At 37.6% G+C, this 23,581-nt stretch overlaps 1 protein-coding gene across 6 annotated transcripts in view; it reads left to right on the forward strand.

The window, feature by feature from the left end:
• The first annotated feature begins 11,512 nt into the window (after positions 1–11,512).
• LOC105475960 (CUB and Sushi multiple domains 3) overlaps positions 11,513–23,581 on the forward strand; it is a 1,218,758-nt gene continuing 1,206,689 nt past the window's right edge. For all 6 annotated transcript variants that reach the window (XM_011731490.2, XM_071067898.1, XM_071067897.1 and 3 more), the window contains exon 1: positions 11,513–12,177. In XM_011731490.2, the coding sequence (XP_011729792.2) occupies positions 12,000–12,177 (178 nt within the window). In that variant the 5' untranslated portion in view covers positions 11,513–11,999. The remainder of the gene's footprint in view (positions 12,178–23,581) is intronic.

A 23,581-nucleotide genomic window follows, 5' to 3' on the forward strand; every position in this document is an offset into this window, starting at 1 on the left:
TTTTTTTTTTTTTAAATTAAATAGGCTTGGGATGTGGCCTGGGTATCTGGTAATATGAGCTCATTAGGTCATTTGGATGGACACCAAATCTTAAAATTTCACTTATTCATGGCACAGCAAAATGCATTTGCTACTGCCAGAGAGAAAATCTTTCAACACTATGAGAATTTGAATGAAGCAAAATGTTGATCTTCCAGAAAATAGTGATACTGTCATAACATCTCTCTGTAGTATTTTGCAGAATGACCAGCAGGGATGTCAGCACACCATAAATAGGAAGGATTTCAAAATGATCTCTATAGTGTCAGAAAACTAGTTGTATTTTCCTGTGTATTTTTCCTCACATGTTCTATCTTCTTAAATATTTTCAATAGAAATTTACGGTTTTTATTGCCTTGACCAAGCCTCCTCATTTTTATTTATTTTTTTGCACTTAAGCAGGACATGGTGAACATAATACATCTTATCCATGCCAGATCAGACAAATGTCAGATTAAAGGAAAAGCCAGCTGCTCATCTCTGTACAAAGTAGCAAGTGAAAATAACCAACAAGCATGACTTCTGTCAATACGAAACTAAATTTAGGTACAAGCAGCCCAAGTGGCTGCCTTGGCTGCCCTGATTGCTATTGATTAAATGTGTTTAAGACCTTTAATTGATTAGGGTCAAATTAATTGAGAATAATTTCAAAACAAAATGAGAAAAAAGTTGTTTTTAGTGTGTATTCATGTTACCGGATATAAAAAGTAATTTTTGCCTTCATTTACAATGGGATCTCCATTTATTCACTATGGATTGAATTCTTTCCTGACAATTTTTCACTACAGAATTAATTTTTCTTTCATTTAATAATTTATTAAATGTCTAATATTACAGAACATTGGACTGGCATGGGCAGTATGGGAGATAAAAAAGATACTTTCTGCCCACTAGGACTTGAAATATTAATACAAAGACTAAACAGACAAAAATGACAGTACATTATGATAAATATTCTGAAAGGATTATGTGCAAGTTCCTACAGAAACACAGAACAAGGTCATTTTTCTCCAACCAGGAAGAATAACAAATACATTTTGCAAAAGAAAGAAACGAAGTTACCTGAATTTTGGGTTGAAGCCTATTCTGGAATTTTCCAGGCATGGTGGAAGTAGAAGTGAAGGGACAAATGTCAGAAAAGGGAAGCAGCAGTACCTAATAGCAGTACACAGATTTTTCCAGTATGTTTCAAAGGAAGCGTAAAGACATTGGGTAATTTTAAGTAGGAGAGTAAAATGATCAGAATTATGTTTTATAGAGATCACTCCTGAGTAAAGAGTGCACTGAATTGGACTGGAGATATAAGGTGTTGAGGGTCTGCACAAAGTCAGTGTTAATGAGATTCTTAGAAGGACAATGATTTGGGAGACATTAAGAAAATAGAAGAAAAAGATGAGGGAAACAGAAGAGTCAGGTATAACTCAGGTACAGGTTTCTGACTTTGGCTCTTGGATAAGAAATTATGATTCAAAAGTTCTAAACTACCACTGTAAAATAATTAAGAAAATAAATGAAAGAAAACTGATAAAATATAAGGAGAATTATTTGAAATACTATTATTGTCACAGTACATACTCTTAAGAAGCTTCTCAGTTTTGCTACCCAAAACTGACGTTGGTTTTAGTTAAAAAACCAGTCTGGTCATCAGTAAAACTAGGTAGACACTTAGCCAGTATTAATAAACCAGAGTCTACTATGGTTTATTAATCTGAGAACCAAGGATACATCCAATAAATAATATTAAGACCCCTATAGGTCTTCCTCATCCTCCATAAATGAATTATGAATAAGACAAAACCAAAAGCTGTTTAAGAGATAACAAGAATTAAAGAATTTGTAGCAGATGGTACCAGCTGTGCACATTTAATTCCAGCTCAAACAATCTGCCAAACAGTTAGACAGAACTGCTTTTGCATGTGAAATTGGAGTGTCTCAGAGCCAAGGAAGAAATCTGAGAGTAGTCTTTCTGGCATTAGTTATCAAACCTTTTATTATAATTAATGTTAGTGGACACAAACCTTCTTTCCTCTCTCTGTTTTCTTTGCACTATGTACATTCTCTCCCTCTCTCTCACTCAGAATCTTTCACTATTTGTCTTTAGCTCAAATAAGCATATACACACATATACAACATACACACAGCAATATCTGCATCAATTAAGTAAAGAATAAATTCCAAGAATTAATTTGTTAAAATGCAGTTTTCTCGGCTTTCAGGCATTCAGCATATATACACTAAGTTAATACAGGTAGTATAAAAAGAGCTTACTATGAAATTTTGAAGATAAAAATTTTAAATGAATTCTAAGATATTTCAATCTATTTATAAATACATTAACTGTAAGTAACAAAGAAAGAGTAAAGCAAAGGAGTATAAATATGACAAGATACTCTTTTTAAAGTATGCTTAAAGTCCACTGGAATGGGCAGATACAGCAGACCAGGAAAAATTAGAGGTGAAACAAGAGTTGAAATAGGAAATTTGGATGGGCTAATGGAAGATACGTAAGTATTAAAGGTCAAGGGAACAATATTTAAAAGGGCTCTAATGCAGAAATGCAAATATAGTCAGGGCTTGCATTTATCAGCATGGACTCACTAGATGGAGGAAACAACCATGAAGCTCTTAATTGTGAGATTTAAGTGCATTCGTGTATACTGAAGCTAATGATATTGGGAAACTATGAAGATTGGAGAAGATAGCCATGATGACATGACTACACACTGTGCTTCAAAGAATGGAGCAGAAGCAGAAAGCCTGAAGACAGTCAAGGTAACTGTGAGTTTTTTGCAATAGCACATGCATGAAATAACTACCATCTGAGCTCTGAGGATGACAGTAGAATAGATAGAAAGGACAGTGAAGTCTTATACAAGAGATATTTTTATTAGTGTTTGACTCTAATGCAAATATAAAGAAGAGAGAGGTGTAAAATTAGATTTTGACTCTGAGAAATTGGAACGATAAGGGCAGTGATTACATAGAGGTCAATCAGAAGATGCAAACTGAAGGAGGAAGGAGCATGTGGATTTTAATGAACGTAACTTTGCTTCATTGAGTTTGAGATGTTAAGATGAGAACAAAATGTGCATGACAAGGCTCAAGGTAGGGCTTGATAATGCTAGATCAGACAGAGCTTTATGTAAAATTCATCCCAGAAGAGGATATAGTCATAAGAATATACACATGTTTTGAAATAAAAGAATATTAGTGAAAATGTATAAAGGTCTCAAAATACTCCTGTAAAGAATAATCCCATTCAGGGTGGAAATAGGAAAAGTACTCCATTGGTCAGGGAGGAGAGAGCTATGAGAGATCCGGTTAAAATCCAGGAGTGGCGTTCATAAGAGCAGTGTCTTTGGCAGTCTCGGGTACTGTATTAGTTTCCCAGGTATACTACAACAAATTTTCAGAAACTCTGTGCCTTAAAACAGCAGAAATATATTTTTGCACAGTTTGAAGTCAAGATTTTAACAGGTATGATTGGCTGGTTTGATTATATTGTGCTTGTTTGTTTTGTGATTCAGAGAAGGGAAAAAGTTAATTGTAAAAAATGACGATCAGGATTCTTTTGGTATCAGGAGAAGCATAATTTTAAAAATTAATCAAATTGAGTGATAACCACATGGTAATTGTTGGATAGTTTAACCTCCTAAGAGATGCTGTGGTACTGTATCCAGGTAAAAATCTATGTCATGCCTTGGATACTACTCTAGTATGATTCAAACCTACCCTAGATAAATGAAATTTCCCAAAATTCAGATTGACATTCATATACCAGATAGGTAATTTCTGGATGTCTTTGTAAATACAGCATGTATTTATAGTGTCACTTTTAATAACTAGAGGAAAAACACTCTAAATATAACTATTGATATATAATAATGTAATATATTTTTACTTATTAAGTATCTTCATAATAAATATCTGATGACTTCAACCAACTTGAAGGGTTAAATGGAATCTTTTATAAACCACTACACAAAAATTCCAAAACAAATTGATTTGCTTATTCAATGAAACAATTCATTGATTGAGTTGTTTAAAAATATAACACTGAAGGGTTATGTGAATTGACCAATCATTATGGTCTATGTACTGACAAAGAAAAGAAAGGAGAAGAGAAGGGAAGGGAAGAGAAGAGAAGGGAAGGGAAGGGAAGGGAAGGGAAGGGAAGGGAAGGGAAGGGAAGGGAAGGGAAGAGAAGAGAAGAGAAGAGAAGAGAAGAGAAGAGAAGAGAAGAGAAGAGAAGAGAAGAGAAGAGAAGAGGAGAGAAGAGAGACAGAAAGAAAGAAAGAAAGAAAGAAAGAAAGAAAGAAAGAAAGAAAGAAAGAAAGAAAGAAAGAAAGAAAGAAAGAAAAAGAAAGAAAGAAAGAAAGAAAGAAAGAAAGAAAGAAAGAAAGAAAGAAAGAAAGAAAGGAAGGAAGGAAGAAAGAGAGAGAGAAAGAAAAGAAAGAAAGAAAGGAAAGAAAGAAAGAAAGAAAGAAAGAAAGAAAGAAAGAAAGAAAGAAAGAAAGAAAGAAAGAAAGAAAGAAAGAAAAGAGAGAGAGAAAAGAAAGAGTGGGAGGGTAGGAAAGGGAAGGAGAGGGGAGGGGAGGGTAGAGGAAGGGAAAGGGGAAAGGGAGGGAAGCGAAAGGAAAGGAAGGGATGGGAGGGGATTGGCAAGGTCTTTCATTGTTTCCCAATCTCCACGTCTCCTTGGCTGCTTTTTGCTTTCTAGCCTCATCTGTCATTCTTTTTTAAAAGTATAACCGCCTAAGTGACTACATCTTAAATGTGTACATAGCTCTCCTAACTTTATTCACAATGTTTCTGGAAAACAACCTTTCCTTCAAGATTTTTCTGTTAAGCATCCTTAGATGATTCTAGAATGACTCAAAGGTTTATCATTTCCTTGTAATTTTCTCCAATTCCCCAGCTATAAATAATTTTCTACCATCTTGGTATTTTACAAGCATCTCTCATAAAGTGGTTATACTTTACTAACATTCACTGTTGTTCAGAATATATTCTATGCCTTCTATTACATTGTAAGTTTCTTGATGGTAATGTACAATTCTTGCTTTTGTTTCCTTGCAACAGGAGCTCAAAATGATTTCTTAAGTAAATGAAAGAATACTCAGATGGAAATAATACCTGCTGCATGAATAGTAAATATGAAATTGATCCCTGTCCAGAAGGGACAGATATTTGTACTTACAATTCAAATTGGATTATGCGTAGCCAAACTAAAATCAGCTGCATTGATTTTCTTTCCTTTGGTGGCCAAAATGATCATTTTAAGTCAAGGTCACTGTTATCTTCCTATCTGAAAAAAGGATGCTTATTTTGTTTGGCTTCATGTGTTCTTATCCTAGGAAATATTTCAACATTTAATAATTTTAAGATATATTTTTAAAAATGAAATAACAGTGATCATTTGAGAAGCTCAAAAATTAGGTAAAAGTATACAGTAATAAATACTAATAGTCAATGTGCTTTAAACCAAGTACAATACACATATATGTGAATACAAATCTTTAAATTTGTGAAGCATCCAACCAAATTATTTTCAGTGGTTCCTTTCATTCAAGAATTTATAAACACTTAGGAAAATTAACATCACAATCAAAGTTACAAAAAGTTAGTGAATTCTGCTTTATCACCAGCAAAGCAGTCTACTATGAGTGAAAGGAAATTGCAAGCACAGGAGTTTTGTTCTTGCCTTCTACCTATGGGCTGTGTTTTGCTATATTGGGGCCCTGGGATTATATTCAAATATAATTTAAAAACAAAGCTCGCATGTTTCTAGAATTGACATTCAGTTATAAATTATTTATTGCAGATATTTAGATTTCTCAGTTAACAAAATTTCAAAAATTTTCTTAAGTAGATAAATGAAACAAAATAGAAAGAAGGTCCTACACATACTACCTAATTTACAATGGATGAAAAATATGCAGAATAAAATGTATGAATGGTTTTATTGTGCTCTGAATATTTGAAAATAGGCATTCATCTAAAAAATTTTCCATTAATTTTAAAGAGTAGCAGAGAATATGCAGGTAATAAAGACAGTATCAAATTTTTAAAAGATAATAATGAACTGTTTGAATGATAACCTCTGTATGTGAAATCAAATATATACTACATTTTGATAATAATCTTGAAATATTTTATATCTTATAAAATCCACATTTTTGATGTATGTTCTCTAAGTATTTGTGGGGTTTTTTGTTTTTTCTTTGAGATGGAGTCTCACTCTGTTGCCCAGACTGGAGTGCAGTGGCACCATCATGGCTCACCATCACATCTGCCTCCATGTTCCAGCGACTCTCCTGCCTCAGCCTCCAGAGTAGGTGGGATTACAGGCGCATGCCACCACACTGGGCAATTTTTGTATTTTTAGTAGAGATGGGGTTTCACCATGTTGGCCAGGCTAGTCTTGAACTCCTGACCTCAGGTGATCCGCCTGCCTCAGCCTCCCAATGTAATGGGATTACAGGCATGAGCCACTGGGCCTGGCTATTTATGTATTCTTAAGGACACTTGAAACTGATACTACATAACTATGCAGTGTATGTGAGTTTAAAGAATGATGAAAAAAAGATCTGCTATACCGAGAATTGAGATTTATTCAGATAATGTCAGTGACACAACTTTATTACTGATGAAACACAGAGACCTGAATTATCTTGATTATTTAGCAAAGCTACCTTTTGCTTAACTCTTTGTTTATATTATTTTATGCAAAGACAAGTTACATAATATCAATCCCAGGTGAGCAAGAGAGTGAAACACACTCAAGACAAACAGAGAAATCTTTAAAGAATCTCTTTATTCTTCTTATCTGCTGTCTTTCAGGATAATTACCCAAATGCCCCCCAATTATTTACCATAAATCCCTCCTTTCAGGAAACAGAGCTCATATATGGTTCATCTTAAACTATTTAATATATGTAATTTTAAATTTTGCATGTTTAAGAATGCAGCAGTTGAGAAAATTTGAAAGTAGGCAAAATTATTAGATTTGTGGCTCACATAAAAAGTGTTTGTTTTTTTTGTAGTCAATTGATATAGTTCGTCTGTACGAATACAGCAATAAATACAATGTCCAGTTTTAAGGCTTTTGTGTTCTCTTGTTCTTTAAAATACAATATTACTACCTTGATTTATCATATAAACTTCAGTCTGATGTTCTTAATGTTGTTATAAGCTTAAAAACACTGCAATGCCTGTTAAGCTTCAGTATTAATGAAATTGCAAGAGGAGGCAGGACATAAGAGAAATGAATTCCTAGGAAGGCACACTTAGGAACTCTTCCAACAGGCCTGTTTCCACCTCTCTACAATGGTTCCTGATTTACAGCAGGAAGGACAGATCCTTCTATCAGCTTGATAATTTATCATCTTAAATATTGCTGTTTTAAAGAAAATGACTTTAACATGAATACTAGGTCTCTTACCTTCATTTTTCCTCAACAAATAAGGACATTTATAAATCAAGGTAATGCATATACTTAAATTAGAATCCCGTCATTATTCTAGATTCAACATTTAAATTCAAATATTTTATTTCCCAGGAGTTGGAGAGGTCAGACATGACTGATCCAAGAATGAGCATTTATTGAAAAATGAGAAAAATGAGTTCCTCTTTTTCCTCTACTCTCCTGGCAGTGAATTCCATATAAAAACTGCAAATGAGCAGGAAAATATCTGCTTGGTTATCTGTAATCATTAACATTTTATCTTACTCTAACTAGTTTTTTTCTCACAGACCCACAGATTTGGTTTTCAGCCGTTTAATTAAATACGTGTGTGTGTGTGTGTGTGTGTGTATGTGTGTGTATGTGTCTACAGTCAATGAACATTTAGTTTTAATAGGCAGGAATATTTCTATAAAAAATACTTCACTTAAGCAAGAATCCCCATGTAAACCTGTATATCTATTATATAAATTTAAAAAAAAACACTTTCTAAGTTTATAGCTGTCAAAAGTATATGCTTCTTTCTGAAATTAAAGGTAACACCCTTCCCACATTTTTACATTGTGTTTTCTCAGTGTACTCATTTTGTTTTGATTATTTTATTCGTTTATCTTTGATAGTGTTCCTGTGGTGATATTTAAATGGGCTAGTTTAATACTGGGCAATTTTTGGAAAGGGGCTTATTTTATCTTTTTTAGTGCAATTCAGCCCTATTTTAAGATCAAAGTTAATTGTATTCCATAGGTATTTGGGGAAGGAACTGAAAAGGAATGGAAATCTAGTACTTCTAGTTTAAAGAGCTTGTGCATTTCTGATTTAACCTCTTTTTAAAAGCTCGTAAGGGTACTTAATCATTGTGTCTTGATGATCCATGCCAAGTCACATTTCGCCACGACCTATATGTGGGAAGATCAATAGGCTGCAAGAAGTGAATACAAATTTTAAAAAAGAAGAGGAATTTTAGTAACTGACAAGTATAAAAAGAAGGACAAAAGTTTTTATTTATATGTATACATATATATTCTAAAATTTTATCACTTATAAACTATAAATTATTGCTTTTATAAAACTATGTATCATGTGTGCTATAAAAATGATTCACTCTTTTTGTTACTAGACTATTTCAAAACAAGCATCTTTGGGAGCCAGCATAAAATATAGTACAGTAGGGAAGCATATTAACTCTGAAATCTGGTGCCATAGGTTCATACTTCTTCTTACATGTGTTACTTCAGGCAAGGCAAGATAGTTAACTTACATGTGTATCATTTTTTTTTTTCATCTGTAAAACTAGGATAGTTGTTATGCTTGTCTCAGAAAGCTGTAGAGCTTGTCTCAGAAAGTAGTGAGGATTGAATAAGATATGTAATGTAAACATAGCACAATGCCTAATGTACAGTAAACACCTGAAGTTTGCTATTATGTTAGCTATTTTTTCCATAATCTCTTTCTAATAGTCTTACACAAATGAACGTATAGCTGTGTTGCTTTCCTACAGATAAGCTACAATAGATAATTTCTGTCTCCCAAATGTAGACACTGTTTTTCATTTCCCCCCTTCTGGAGAAACTAAAGGATTCTCACCCAGGATTGTGGCAGAAAATTGTGTGTTTCTGGAATACCTTTGGAAATCTTTCCTTAAAGAGGATGCTGTTCACCATGAAAGACTGGTGAAATCTAGCACTAAACACATTGGACTAAACACCAAAGCTCCTGATAGTGACTTTGGATAAACCACTTTAGCTCCTCATGCCTTAACTTTTCCTGTCTGTGAATTATTATTTTCCATCCTGTCTCAGAAGCTGGAAGATACAGGCGAAAATGGTTTGTGATTTATTGTAAGCTGTAGAAACTAGATACTATAGTATTGTTCAAAATATTATGAGATTCCAGATAAATCTTTTAACAACTTCACATGAAATGATAGGCAGGATTCATTTAGGGAAAGATAATTGGATTACAGGATTAGCCATGTGTTTGAAAATAAACAGCAGAAATTGGTATCTTAGCAGTGATCTTTACGGTCTCTTAATCAAAGTTTTCTTACTTTGTGCACAATAATTACTATTAAAATACCCTGTCTTTTGAGAAAGGGTTTTTTGGGGGCTTTTTGTTTGTTTGTTTGTTTGTTGGCATGAAGTCCTCCTGTCTGGATGTATAGCTATAGCCATGTGTTATGTGTTCAAATAGATTGCACAAAACCCAGTATTTTTGTTTCTTTTAATAAAAAGTAAATTCAGTTGGGGTGACTAACCTCTGCAAACTTGATAAGGAGGGCTTGGACATCCTCATTAAGTCCAAGGACCTGTTTGCATCTCTAACTGGTAGTCCACCCAGCATACACAACAGCAGCAACACCACACACTGACATCTTGACTGAAATCCATGCCAGAGCAGCTGCCAAGGTGGCTAAGCAGGCTAATGTCGTTTTCCATGTTCATCCTGCCCGTCATGGTCTAGTCCCTACCTTGTCGCCCACTCCCCTTCCAAACCTCCATATGCAGACAGTGAAAGAGAGCGCTGAAAAGAAGGGACAATGTTCTGCCTGAGGGGTCTTAAAGTATCTCTCTGAATTTAATGAGGTCAGTTGGGCGTCTACAGCTTTTTTACCTTTTGCTACAGCTCCCTACCCAGAAGAGAAATTCCTCTGTAACACACAAACACACACAGGCATGCACACGCATATGTACTGCAAAAACACATTTGGGAAAACACCCACGCATGGCAAATCATTCTTTGTATCTTTCAGAAACACGCACACTTACCTCTCACTACAGCGCGCTTATGCTCTCGCTCGCGTAGACACACACACACACACACACACACACACACACACACACACATGAACTGGGAGAATCACAGATCCACACACAATGCCACGTACCCCGAGAGCTCAGAAGCCTTCCTACGCCTGCAGATTGAACTCACTCGCCACTCAAACCTATGGACACTCGCAGTGTGCCCACTTCCCAGAGCGGAACTCCCTCCAGATGCTACCGCCTTGCTCGGCTGAGCGGGCAGCTCCAACGCGAGCCAAGGGGCAAAAGCTTGCCAGGGTAATAGTGTGGCGCACGGGACCAAACCCATTATTTGTGCACAGTGCGTGGAGCTGCAGACTCAAGTTGGGCGGTCCTCTAGACTAAGCCTGGTAGATAGACGCTCTCGCCTCTCATAGCCTGAGGCAGTTAAATGGAGCCACAGGCAGCAGCAATATCCTGTTTCAGAACTAGCGCTGTGGCACTCCCCACGGCTGAAAGGGGACCAGGTTCCCGAAAAGATCAGATCGCCAATCAGTTGCCTAATCTAAGGAACTTGTTCATTGAAAGATTTGGGTCAGGACAGTGGTGGAAAAAAAAAATCAAGCAGCACGACCTGCTGGTCTTGGGGACACAGCTCCCCTACACCAAGGGATGGGAAAAACAGGGTGCGAAGGAAGAACAGGCGGCTCGAAGACGGCCAGTAGATGGCGCAAGAACTCTTCCCTTGTGCAATCTTAACCCTTGCGTGGTGCACGGGGCGGGGGGCGGGCGGGGGGAGGCAGATCCAGATGTATAGATACATACATTTTTCGTTTTGAAAGAAACCTCCTATTTACATATTTGGTACCGATTCAGAATTAAGGCAAATGGGTTCGTTCTAGATAACTACCACAGATAGTTTAACTGCGGCACACACCAACTGAAACGGGGGTTGGGAGGATGAAAGGGCGAACTATTTGGGGAAACGATACTGACTTCCCTCCCCACCCCACCCCCGCCCAGGCCACTGTTGAAATCCGTTTACCGAATCATAAAAACCCGGTGACGGGTTTACACGTAGTTATTTGAATATGTAAACACATGTGTTCAAATACATTCTTCTCTGTGTGAAGAATTTATTGAGAGAATTCTCTGTGATTTCCTTTTTCAATTAAATCACAGGATAATAAATGGGAGAAGCCTGCTTGAAATATACCGCAACTACAGTAGTAACACATGTCCCATTATAACGACGTGGGCATCGATGGAGCCCGATTCATTATCGTCACGGTTTCCCCAAAAGCAACACAGATCCTCCGATTAAAATATTCCTTTGACATGCTTCTGTATTCGCAGCCTGCAACGGAGAGCTCACTAACATATTATTTCTTGGGCTGCTTTTACAGGCAGAATTGATCTATTCGGGGAAAAAAGCAAGCCCCTTAATTTCAAATATTGTGTAGAGTTTATCAGAGAGCAGAGCTGGGCTTTTAGAGGCTCACTAGTGGTTTCTGGTGGTTGCTATAACGAGCTAGAATTGGGGTAGATTTTGGTGGAGGGAAAAAAACGCACAAGAAAAGACAGAATCCAGAGTAGCGGAGACTTTGTGCCCCCGTTGGAGAGATGGTTGAGTCCTCGTCAAGGTTGCTGTGGTATCCCAGAAACACCATTCACTCCGAGCTGTGACCGCGCACCAACAACAGCAACAACTCCACTGCGCCGGGCTGAGGAGCAGGAATTAGGAGCTCGCGAATAATATGAAAGGGATCCGCAAAGGGGAAAGCCGAGCAAAGGAATCCAAACCCTGGGAGCCTGGCACGCGAAGATGCGCTAAATGTGGCCGCCTAGACTTCATCCTGATGAAGAAAATGGGGATTAAAAGTGGATTTACGTTTTGGAACCTCGTCTTTTTATTGACGGTGTCTTGTGTGAAAGGTAGGTCTGCTTTGGGGGTCCCCTCCGCTTTGGATGGAGGTGGGCTGACTTGTAGATGGAGAGAGGCTGGCAGCTTACTTTGCAATTTGCACCGATAAAATAATCATGATAATACTAAAGAAGGAGTTGATTCACAGCTCGTTCTCCCCCCCTCAGATAGGAAATGCATTTTGCTTGCCAGATTTGGCGTTCAATGCGGTGATTGAGCTTGTGCTCAATAAATATTCTTGCAGTATGCTCAAACGAATACGTGAGTTGGTTAGTATAGCCTCTAACTAGTGGATATCCAGGCAGAATTCCTCTGCAAGACTTTTCTTAGTGATGAGGATTACCTTGATTTCTCGTCAGATCACTAGGGGTTGATGCTTTGGGTGGAATATTTATATTAAAGACTGGTCTAAATGCTTTTTAACCCTTTCAGGAAAGAAAGTTACCCGATGTGCTAGGAATGTGTTGATTTTAAATGCATGAGGGCACAGGGATCTTCCACGCACTGCCACACCATCATGAATGTCTGCATGCATATGTATGTAAATTATTTCTACGTGGGCTTCTATGCAATGTTAAATGTAGGGGAGCTTCCCTAGGACCTGTGGTAGAGGTTTGGCAAAAAATGAGGCTTTCAAAGGGTCTGAAATGCCATGAAGTGTAAAGAACCACCTTAGGGGATGAATGAAGGTAGGAGGAAAGTCATTAGCTGACGACCAAAAAGAAAATCCCCAGCAAGTCTCAGCGTTCAGACAGGTAGAGTGAGTGTCACATGCACAGACAAGGGGAGGGGGTAGATGAGATGTAAAAATGCATTCCCAAGCAGGAAGGCAAGGGACAGTCAGGATCATCGGAAAAAGAGCTGTCCTTTGGGAGAAAATAGATCCATAGCTCTCTTCCACAACTTCTCCTGCACCCTGCTGCCCATTAATTGCTGCAAAGAATACTCAGGAGGTGTCTATGACTCATGCCATCATTTTTTGAACAATCACCTCTCCATACTCATGGCAGCTCCAATAGACGCGATGGATGTTGCTTTCAGTGAAGCTAGTTTCAAATCCCGGGTGTCTCTGTGTCGCGGGGGGGCGGGGGATCGCGGGAAAGGGGGTGCTGTTTTGGCCCAGGCGCGCCAGGGCTGTCAACACAAACTGGACGCTTCTTCCTTTGTAAAGGAGTGCCTCTCTGAACCGCAATGGGGCCGCGTCTCTATGAAACAGTTTATTGTCCAGCTTGCAGCTGGCTGTCCCCCCACGGAAGGCGGCTCATTTGCATTCAGTGGAAATGATAATTCATGTTTTGGGAGGAGGGAGCTGGAGAGGTTACCTCTCCCTCTACTATGACCAATGATGGGTGGCATGTCTCGAATTTTAATTTACATCCCAAAATGCCAGGAAGTCGCCCCGGTCTCTGTGGCAGCAACTGCCTTGTAATCCCAACCTCCTCCTTAAAGCTTGATTTTTCCTTTCCCTCTGGGGCCTCAGAGCAGCTCTGAGCCGAAAAGCTTGTCCTAAGTGGCACAACTACACTGCCTAATGTACAAAACGCGGCTCAGGATGCTTACAAGGTTTCTTTGTCGCTGGCTCGACATGTGAGGAGCCACACATTTATGCTTGGTTCGCCTGCCACTGGGAGTTGGTGGTTAATGGATGGCCCTGGGGCTGCCTGCTACACGCGCGCTCCGCGTGGGGGAGGCGCGAATAGCCAGCAGCAGCCCTGGCAGAAAAATGTAAGGGTGACTCCTGTGAGAAGATGACCAAGGTTTAAGTGCGAGTTTTCCTGTGATACCTGTTGAGCCAAAACACATTCGGGGGCAGATGAGGGGGAGGGAAGTCTCCGAAGCGGGGCAAGCATTCCAGCCTGACAAACGCTGATCCGCGCAGCCTGCAATTAGAGCTCCCGCTGCCCGCACCTACCGTATTTTCCGAATGAGATGCGCCGATAGAAAGGAAAGGCGCGTTAATTTACTTTGGACTGATATAATCGGTTTAGCTTTGGAGATATTGAGAAGGAAGGGAATGTCATGGCCTTCTTTGATCCTGTGCAAAAATCAATATTCTACAAACTATACGAAAAAAATTTTTTTTTCCAGTGTCAATAAAGTTATTCATTGTCACTCAACTGGCACTTGGAAGGCATCTCGTACATTTTGAGACTCGGAATACTGTCCCCAAATTCTGAGAAACTCGCATAGGCTGTATGTTTTAGACCTGCTGTCAATCTCCGAATGATGCCAATTTTGATAGTTGCTTGTTACTCTCCCTTTCCTCATTTTTTTCATTTCACCTGTCTCAAGGCTTTCCTAAAGCCAAGATTGCTGCAATGCCTTAAACGTTGTTTGCCCCAATGTCTATGCCCGCTTTTGTCTCCTATACTTTCTTCTGCACTGTCAGGTCCATGGAAAATCTCAGACTGGGGAGGCGTTGTAAGGATTTTGCAGATTCTAATCTAGACTAGCGTGAGGGTCCAGGAAGTCAGAGGCACGCAGTTTTCCACGTGAACAGGTCTAGCCACGAGAATTCCACCATCTGCCTACAATTTTCACCCCTCCACCATCTCACCTTTTCGTGCAACAGCAATGACAAAGAGGCTTAGTGGGAGGAAACGCCTCAGAGTGTAGAAAGTGGTCTTAGGTAGGTAGGCCTGAACCACTCGGGTGGGGCTGAAAAGGAAAACAACCTTTAACTGGCGTTTCATTTCCACTGTCATCATGTGAAATAATAGGCTGTGGAGGGCACCAAATTGAGGGGTGGGGCAGGACAGGTGCTGCTTAGACTTGATCCATGCCTATTTCTCACTGAACACCCCTCCTTCCCCCCACACACGTACACATGCACACACACAGGCAGAGGTTTCTGAAATGCCTCCAGCTGCAGCGTGTCTGTTTAGGTCTCACCCAGATAGAAACTGTGAATCTCCAAGTCGTGCTGAAGCGTCCCGCCCATGTAAAGAGACACCCATGGGATGCTTTCCCACGCTGCTTGTCAATGGATCCCAGGGGAACACACACCGTGCAGCGAAGGTACTGCGAAGGCACAGATCTCTGGGTAGGCAGCAGGTGGGAGACCGGGTGCGTCGTCGCGCACCCCACGCCAGAGCGTCTTTCCAAGGATTCTTGCCAGAGCTACTTCTTGAAGGATCCACGTTTCTGCTTGTGCTCTGAGATTCCAAGGAGACACTACTCCTGCCACAGAGGTCTTTTGGAAAAGTGGAAATCGCATCATCTCCCGCAGTTAGTTGCCACTAGAGAGGGGCGCGGGTGTCTTATGAGGGGGAAGAGCTGCCAGAGGCACTCATTAGTATCTTTAACGACGCCTGCCCAGGTGGCCATGTCCGCAGCTTTCAGCCCTGCGTGTGTCCCTGGGGACTGACACCCTCAGTCCTCGCCCATAAGGCGACAGTTTTTCCCAACACATCAGGAAAAGATCTGTCTTAGCTTGAGAGAGCTTTACAAAGGGGACTGGGGGAAGGGGAATCAATGTCTTTTCAAAACGGTAACAGCAAACAAAAACCCACCTGGCCAAAACCATTATCAAAACCCTTCCCCCAACACTAGCAGGACTGAGACACCCACTGAAAGGTAACCTTTGTGTTTGAGTCAGGGGCCCCTCCTGCTGTAGTTTGGACAGGTTCCCCTCCCTCACATCTATTTCCTCTGGGAATACTTATTAATTTCTTTAAGAAGACCAGCCTCCCTGAATTTTTCATGGACCATCCGTGGTTGAAACTGAGTGGCTGACTTGGCTCTTGATGTGCGTGTGTGTGTGTGCGCGCGCGCGTGTGTGTGCGTGTGTGTGTGTGTGTGTGTGTGTTGCTGGGAGGAGGACACATGAATTGACACGGAGAAGCCTTTAGGAGGCTCCGAGGGTGGGTGTGAATGTGTCCTAGGCGGAAACGCCTGGCGGGTAACAGTGCGTTAATGTTCCCAGGACTCCAGATGGTCAGTGGTGATGCGACCACTGCTGTCACGATCAAACAGAAGTGCGGAGGAAGCTCCCTTTCTCCAGGCGGACCGCAGCGCTGTCCTCACTCAAATAACTTATCTAAGACGCACTCGGGGAGTTCGGAAAGCACACTGGGGAAACAATGAGTGGGGATTGTGGCTCTTCTACAACGTCCCTGTCCCCCAGATCCGTTCAACGAGGAGGGAAAGGCCAGCAGGAGGGCAGCCCCCAGGCTCAAGTGCTGCAAGGGCTTAGTTAGACTCTAAGCGAGAAAGCAGAAGAAATTAAACAGCACAGTGTCATCTGAGTAGCCAAGGTGGTCTTCTCCCAGCCCCGCTGGAGTGGCCAGCTAAGGGGTTGACACGGGGGCGCGCACGGGGATTGCTGTGCATTGCAGAATAATAATGAAGGAGGACAACCAAGGGAAGAAAGATCGGCTCAGGCATGAGGCGGGTTCTCTTCTCCCTGAACGCGGTGCTGCCTTTGGGGAGGCTTTGCACCACCGAGTTGCTAAGTTAACCCAATTTACCCGACTGACAGGGCTTGAACAGTATTCGGAGCTGAACTGCACCGGACAGTTAGCTTGTTGAAAGCTCTCTGAAATGTCCTTTTGCAGCACCGTACTTTCCGGAATCATCTGGTTGGGGAGGAGGCGGGTGCTGCATCACGCCCTCATTGGAAGAGTATGTGAGCAGAAATTATTAAGGAGCAGGTTTCAGCATCTTGAAAACCTGACGCCAGCTCCCTTGAGATCCTTCAAGGAGAAAAAGAGCAGAATTACTCAATAAATTAAGTACTCCAGGAGCAAAGGCTTCGTTCCAGTAGTTATTACCATTCATGATCTTAATTAGCATTTCTATTTGTGGGGTAGCTGAATGGGTTTGGAGTATACACGTCTTTTCCCTAAACACAAAATTTGGTGTCTACAGAACAATGAAATAACAGATAGACACCAAATGTCATCTGTACATGGTTCTAAGTACAGTAAAACTCTATCATAAGTGAAAGCTGATAAAAAAAAAAAAAGTAGGAGAGGTGTGCAGTTAATAATGCCTTTGTACTTATGTGGGGAATAAAACTCTGACCTTAAAACGCTTTTCTAAGATCTCAAATGCAAAAAAGTGGAAGGAACTAAAGTTTACTTCCTTACCCTTCAAATATACTTCTCCATGTGTTCCAAAGGGTGTTTCTCTTCTACTTACTCATCAGGGGCTTCAGAAATGGCTTAAGGATATCAAACACCTTCAGTATTTTGTCTATTTGAAAGCACCAAGCATATGCCTGGTAAGGCACCGGTTCTTTTAGGCAGCATGACCATTTGAGAAAATACGCCATCTTGAACTTTGAGTTCCAAGATTTGGAAAATTAGAAATAAAATGGTTGTAAATGAGAGATTAAGAAAATAATGTGTAAGATACAAATAAAATCTAAGAACATTTTATTTTATCTACATATATATTAAAACATAGCTTTAGCTATTTTTTCCCTATCTCTTTCTTCTGTTCCCTTTACTCATAATCCGAAGGAGTATATAATTTAGAATACAGTGGAAATACTGATTTGCACTTTGGATGAGTATGTGAATGGTGCCATTACAGACACTGTGATTACCAAATCCATCTTTCTGCTCTCAGAGTGAGCAGGTGGGTGATTCACGGTATTTCCAGGTATACCTATCTCCTTGCTTGCAAGGTTTTCTAAGAATCAGGCCCCTTGTGAGGTTCTTATTCTCTTCAGGAACATCACTTTTCAAAGTATCACAGAGAAATACAATTTGTTGAAGACCTTCCAGTATTCACAGCCTCAATGCTGATGGTCACCTTTCCTTCTCTTAAGGCCCCAGTCTTGCAGCCATCAAATATATTTCATGTGCTAAGGCCCTTTGCTAAGCTATTGTTTGGTGCTGGTTAAGGATTCCTAATGATTAATATTTTCTATATAGTGATAATTTGCCACCGGCAACCTAATTTGAAATCTCTAAAATGTCTAAATTTATATTAACATATGCATTATATACCTGTGGTTGGACGGAAAATAACAATGACAATTATGTGGCATTAGATATCACCACATTATTCAGTTCAGGCCCTTAAATGTTTGGACTACAGTGATTTTCAAAGTGTTCTCCAACAAGTAGTACCAGCATATTCTAAAAACTTTTTAGCGACAAAAATACCTCAGTTTCCCAGATAAGGTCTGTTGAATTAGATGCTTTGGGAGTTGGGCACAGACACTGGTGGTTTTAACAAGTCATCTAGGTAAGTCCTGATTGCACTGTAAAATTTGAGCAACACTACAGTAAAGTGGAAAGAGCAAGGGCTCTGGAGCCACTGAAGGTCAAATAATGATTTTTGCCAACAATTATCTTTGGACTAGCAATTCAATTTTCCTAAGCTTCAGTTTTATTATCTGTTAAAAAAAAATACATGACAATATCGGGAGTTTATAGGGAGATGACATAAATCACGTGCCTAGCCCAGTGCTTGGCACTAGTAGCTATTGCTGATATTATTTAAATAAACGTGCACATGCAAAGCCTGTATGAACTCACACTTTATCTCTAACACCACCACCTTCACTTTTCCATAACAGTAAATAAAAAGTGTAGCCTCTTCTCACTAGCTATTATTTCACTTTGGCTAAGTTCCCAGGCTATTATACAGCTGAGAAACACTCTGAAACTGCTGCTTATCACCTTTACACATTTGCTTCTGGTGCTGGCTATATGAATAAGGGGCAGACTCACAGCTCAAAAAATAAAAGAAAGAAAAGAAAAAAAAAAAAAAAAGAAAAAAATGCTTCCTCTATTCCTGTGCTGATTTCATGCCTTGCATTCTGATATTGATTTCTTTTAATAGTGATTGATTAATGTACTAACATGAATTTGTTCATTCATCTTGTCACAAATCATGACATTCATAGGTCCTTAAATATCAACTAGTTCACTGCTCATATATTATACAATAAGCGCACATGCCAAGAAAGGACAAGTAATTTTTGGTAGTTTACAAAGACCATTAATTCCAGAACTGAGACTAGATGACAGGGCATTCAAGCGCATGTTCAATTCTTTTTCTACTTTACCTTATCAATTTTATTAGAAAGTTAGCTCAGATGACACCAATGAAGATAGTCAATCAGAAAAATTAATATTTCAGTAATATATATCAATTAGTATTTGTAATTATATCTTTGCGGTAAAATTTTAAAAATGATACTTACTTATTTGGTAGAAGACAAAAGGAGATAATTATGGAATGAAAAACTTTTCTAAATCTGATATAATGTGTACTTCAAATAAATAACTAATTGTATCTTCAGTAAAATTTATTTCTTGACTTACAAGTCTATAAATAAATCAGTGTATTGACTTTTTCATGTCTCAAAAGAACATTGAGGAGCAGTACTTAAAATCAAATTTTTATTTATTTCTTATAATCTGTACACAATTTCTTACTTAAAAGCTTTTAAATCTAGATAAATAGTTCTATCTTTAGTTTTTCATGGGTTTTATTACATTTAAGTCATATTTACATGAGATTTATGCATTCTCTCTAGTCACATTTTCATCTGCATATTTTTTCACATGACATATATAAGACAATTGTCATTCAAAATTCTATAAGAAACAATAATACATTTTATAAATATTAATGGTATAAGAACAATCCATGTGTTAAGTGGTTACCCTCAATTTTAGTGATATTTGAAATATTTTTAAAGACATTTTATGATATGGGAGTAAAATTTGTGAAGTTAATAAATTCTACTCTTTGAGGAGTTGAAATGTTCAGAAAATGATTGAAATATATAAAAAGTAATGAGTGATTTCCTTAAAAAGCTAAGTCTGTAATGTTGAAGATTATGAAGCTTTTCTTTGCTTGATGTTAGCAATTTTTAAAGGAATATTAATGGTCATGAGTTTAAAATAATAGTGGGGATTTTTTTTTAACTATGACATTAAAAAATATGATCAAATACTACTTTGAGAGGAAGTTTGTAAATGGAAACAGACTCCATAAAAGTAGACTTATTACATCCCAAATAACTAAAAAAGCAAGGACTAAACCATAGTTTTCTGTTATACAAGTTTATCTGGTTGACTCCAGAATAATCAGAGTTACTATATAGAGAGGATAGGAGACATTCTTATGTTTTGGGAAATGGTACCAGGATAAAATTCTTTGTTGTGTCTTTTCATGTGTGATGTTTTACGCTAAGCCCTTAGCTAAAGTGTCCTTTACATCTCAAACAGTTCTTTTCTCCCTTGTCTTCCTGTATTGAATTCTAGTAAGTATCTTTGAGATAGCTATTATCTCCTATATAGAGATTATTATCTCCATTTTCAAATATTAAACATTTTCCTGAGCCCAAAGTTCAATGATTTGCCAGGATCATACAGTTTGCTAGTGGTTAAGTGAAATCTGAAAGGATAATAGATTCATAAGCCATAGACTTACCAAAATCTAAAAGAAAAATGTAAATGACTAAATTACCAATTAAACCTCTTCATTTTTAAGAGAATCACTGAGCCCCTGAAAATACAACTTAGGAGAAAGCTTAAGATCAATAGTCATGATTACATAGATAGATAGATAGATAGATAGATAGATAGATAGATAGATAGATATCCCACAATTACAATAACACAAAACTTAACTGGTTTTGTAATTTTCAACATCTTTCATTTAACTTGACTAAGTTTGTTCTCTAAATGATCTGTACAATAGATGTAAAAGATGTTTTCTAATTTTATAACAGCAAGCAAAATAAATGCATAGATAATATATATGTTAAATATGACACTATAAAATATAAAACTAGCACACTAAGATAAAACAGGTATAAACATTATAACTGTTAGCTCCTAATGCAGAGCTCTTGAGTAAAATTTAAAATTTATGAAAGCAGATACATTTATGAACTTCACATATAAAATAATTGATAAAATTGTATCATAAGCATTGAAAAATAAAATTGTTTTATTTGGTATCTTAATCTTCCACTCAGCTCTACACAATTTAAAGGATATGAAAGTTCTCACAGTGTCCCCAATCTAGTGTTTACTAGGCAGGAAATGTGCATTAGATTTATTTGTGGGGGCAAATACATATTTTTCAAAATTGAAATATGCATATCCAAGTTCCATTCACAAAGTCTATTTCAGTCCATAAGTGCCCTTTAGTTAAAAATTCAGGGGTAGCTGTGTATCTTGACATAGAAGAGGGGACAGGCCAGAAAAATGAAATGGCTTGCTAAGCTAGAGAGTGAAAACCAGTCTTTACCTGTCCAGTGTACTTTTCTTGTATTTGATACTGTTTTATGAGCCTCTTTTTTTCTTAGACATAATTGGTTTATGAGAGTAAAGCTCATTGAAAGGAGAGACCACTGTGCCTACCCCAACATCCTGATCAGAATTAAAATTACACTTTTTGAAGTAATTGTGTAAGGAGACACAGATATATATTAATACAGGCAAATGGAAATTTCACATGCAATCTAAAGATTAACTTAAGGATTACCTCGGGGGAATATAGATACACATCACTCTATGAAAGAAAAAATGATTTTATTAAATTATACTTAAGTGCTCAAATTTAGCATTACATTTTCTTGTAAAGATGATAATATATTTTCATATATAATTATATTATTTTTGTCATTTCTAAACTTTATAGACTCTCTGAATATAAACTAGCCTTTTTCTACATGCATTATTAAAGCTTTATTTGTTGTTATATTTCAGAAATTTTATTTTAACCTGTCTTTTTAATTTTAAAAGTAAGTTATCCTAATAATGTTCTCATGTGTATTAGTCATAGGATATACTTATTGCATTTAATACTTCTTCATAGGCCATTCTTATTTTAAATAGTTTTGATATATGATCTTACGACAGGTAGATGTACATTTCTCCAAGGTTGGCAATGTCCCAGATAAAGGTACATTTATAATTTGTCTCCAAGTCTGTTTTCTACAATTATTCATTCCAAAATTTTATTTAATGTTGAAAATTGATCATCAGACAAGTTCTTCATTTTAGAATGCATCTGATTGTTGTTCATATTTGTTTGATTTTATTGAGATTTAAAATCACAAATTCACTTGAAATCTCATTTTCATGATTTAGGGAGAGGTAGATAATCAAAACAACATTTCCCAAACTAGTTCACATTCCTATTAGCCATTTGTTTCTTCTTTGATAGCTACTTAATAAAACTTTCAGCTGTTTTGTTATTTGATATTATTTGATATTAGTCTAATTTCTCAAATATGTATTTTAGCTTCATATCGGGCTATGTTTTGTTTCTTTTAAATCTTTTTATCTTTGTTTTCTTGTTTACATTATGGGAGTTATCTGATTTGAAAGACATTTGAGGAAAAAATGTTCTTATTTTATTTTCTCCTAAAGTAACACATAAGGTACCACATAATGGATACACCCACAGTGAAGTTTATCAACTTAGTCAATACGTAAAAAAAAATAAGCTTTAAATTAAGCTAATTTGTAATTTTTAGAAGTGATTTAGTTTTCATTTTTTAAACTATATATATTTTCATTATGCAGAAATGGTTCCTCTGAATCCATTATCAGAAGTATAATTTGAATCTCAACTAAATGTCAGTAATGAATTTATGCTGAGCTACCTGCATTTTCTAATATTGAGCTCTGTGTTGCTAAAGGCTGCATATGCAAGATAAGGGATCAAAGTTAGAAAAACTGGCAAAAAAATACAGTTGACTCTTTTGGAGATGAAACATACTCTACCTTGAATTTATTGACTCCACATTCTAAGTGACCTAACTATGTACTCTAGACAAAATGTTTACTCAGTGTTCACATATATGGAGAAATCTGGAGTTAAGGTTTTTTGGCTGATGTCTAAATCAAAACAGCTGAACTGATTCAAATGTTTTTGTGTAAATAAATTTGCATCCAGGCTGCTAATTTGTGTGCCAACTTTCAGCTTCCTAGTTTTTAAGATTATGGAAATGATAAAACTTCTAAATGAAGTTCGTAATAGAAATGCTGACAGGCTCATAATTACCTGTATTGAATTCATGTTCAAGGCTCTTTTTACAGCTTTTTAACAAACTTCCATCTTCATATCCTGCCAGTACTCGAGTACTCTTTTATTTGTTTAATCTTTTTAAAGGAAGTCAAACAGAAACCCTTAAGATCAATTTTCTAGAAAAGTGCTAGAAAACTTTTAATATCTGTGTTAGATTGGGAGTCTTCGTTAATATATTAATAAGTAAACATCAAAAATGACATATTGACCGTACTTTTTATATACTGCCAATTTGTGAGTTCTTAGAAACTAGCCATTTTTCAATCATTTAAAGATTACTGATTTTCCCGTCTTCACAAAAATTATTAAAAATTTCCTATTTTAGAAATACTTTATATTCTAATTATGTAATGCTTTCAAAAGCAAATTCACAAAGGCCTAAAAACAAATTGGAAGATGTTA

The sequence above is a fragment of the Macaca nemestrina genome, chromosome 8 (assembly GCF_043159975.1).
Source record: "Macaca nemestrina isolate mMacNem1 chromosome 8, mMacNem.hap1, whole genome shotgun sequence".
In the NCBI taxonomy this organism is placed as follows: Eukaryota; Metazoa; Chordata; class Mammalia; order Primates; family Cercopithecidae; genus Macaca; species Macaca nemestrina.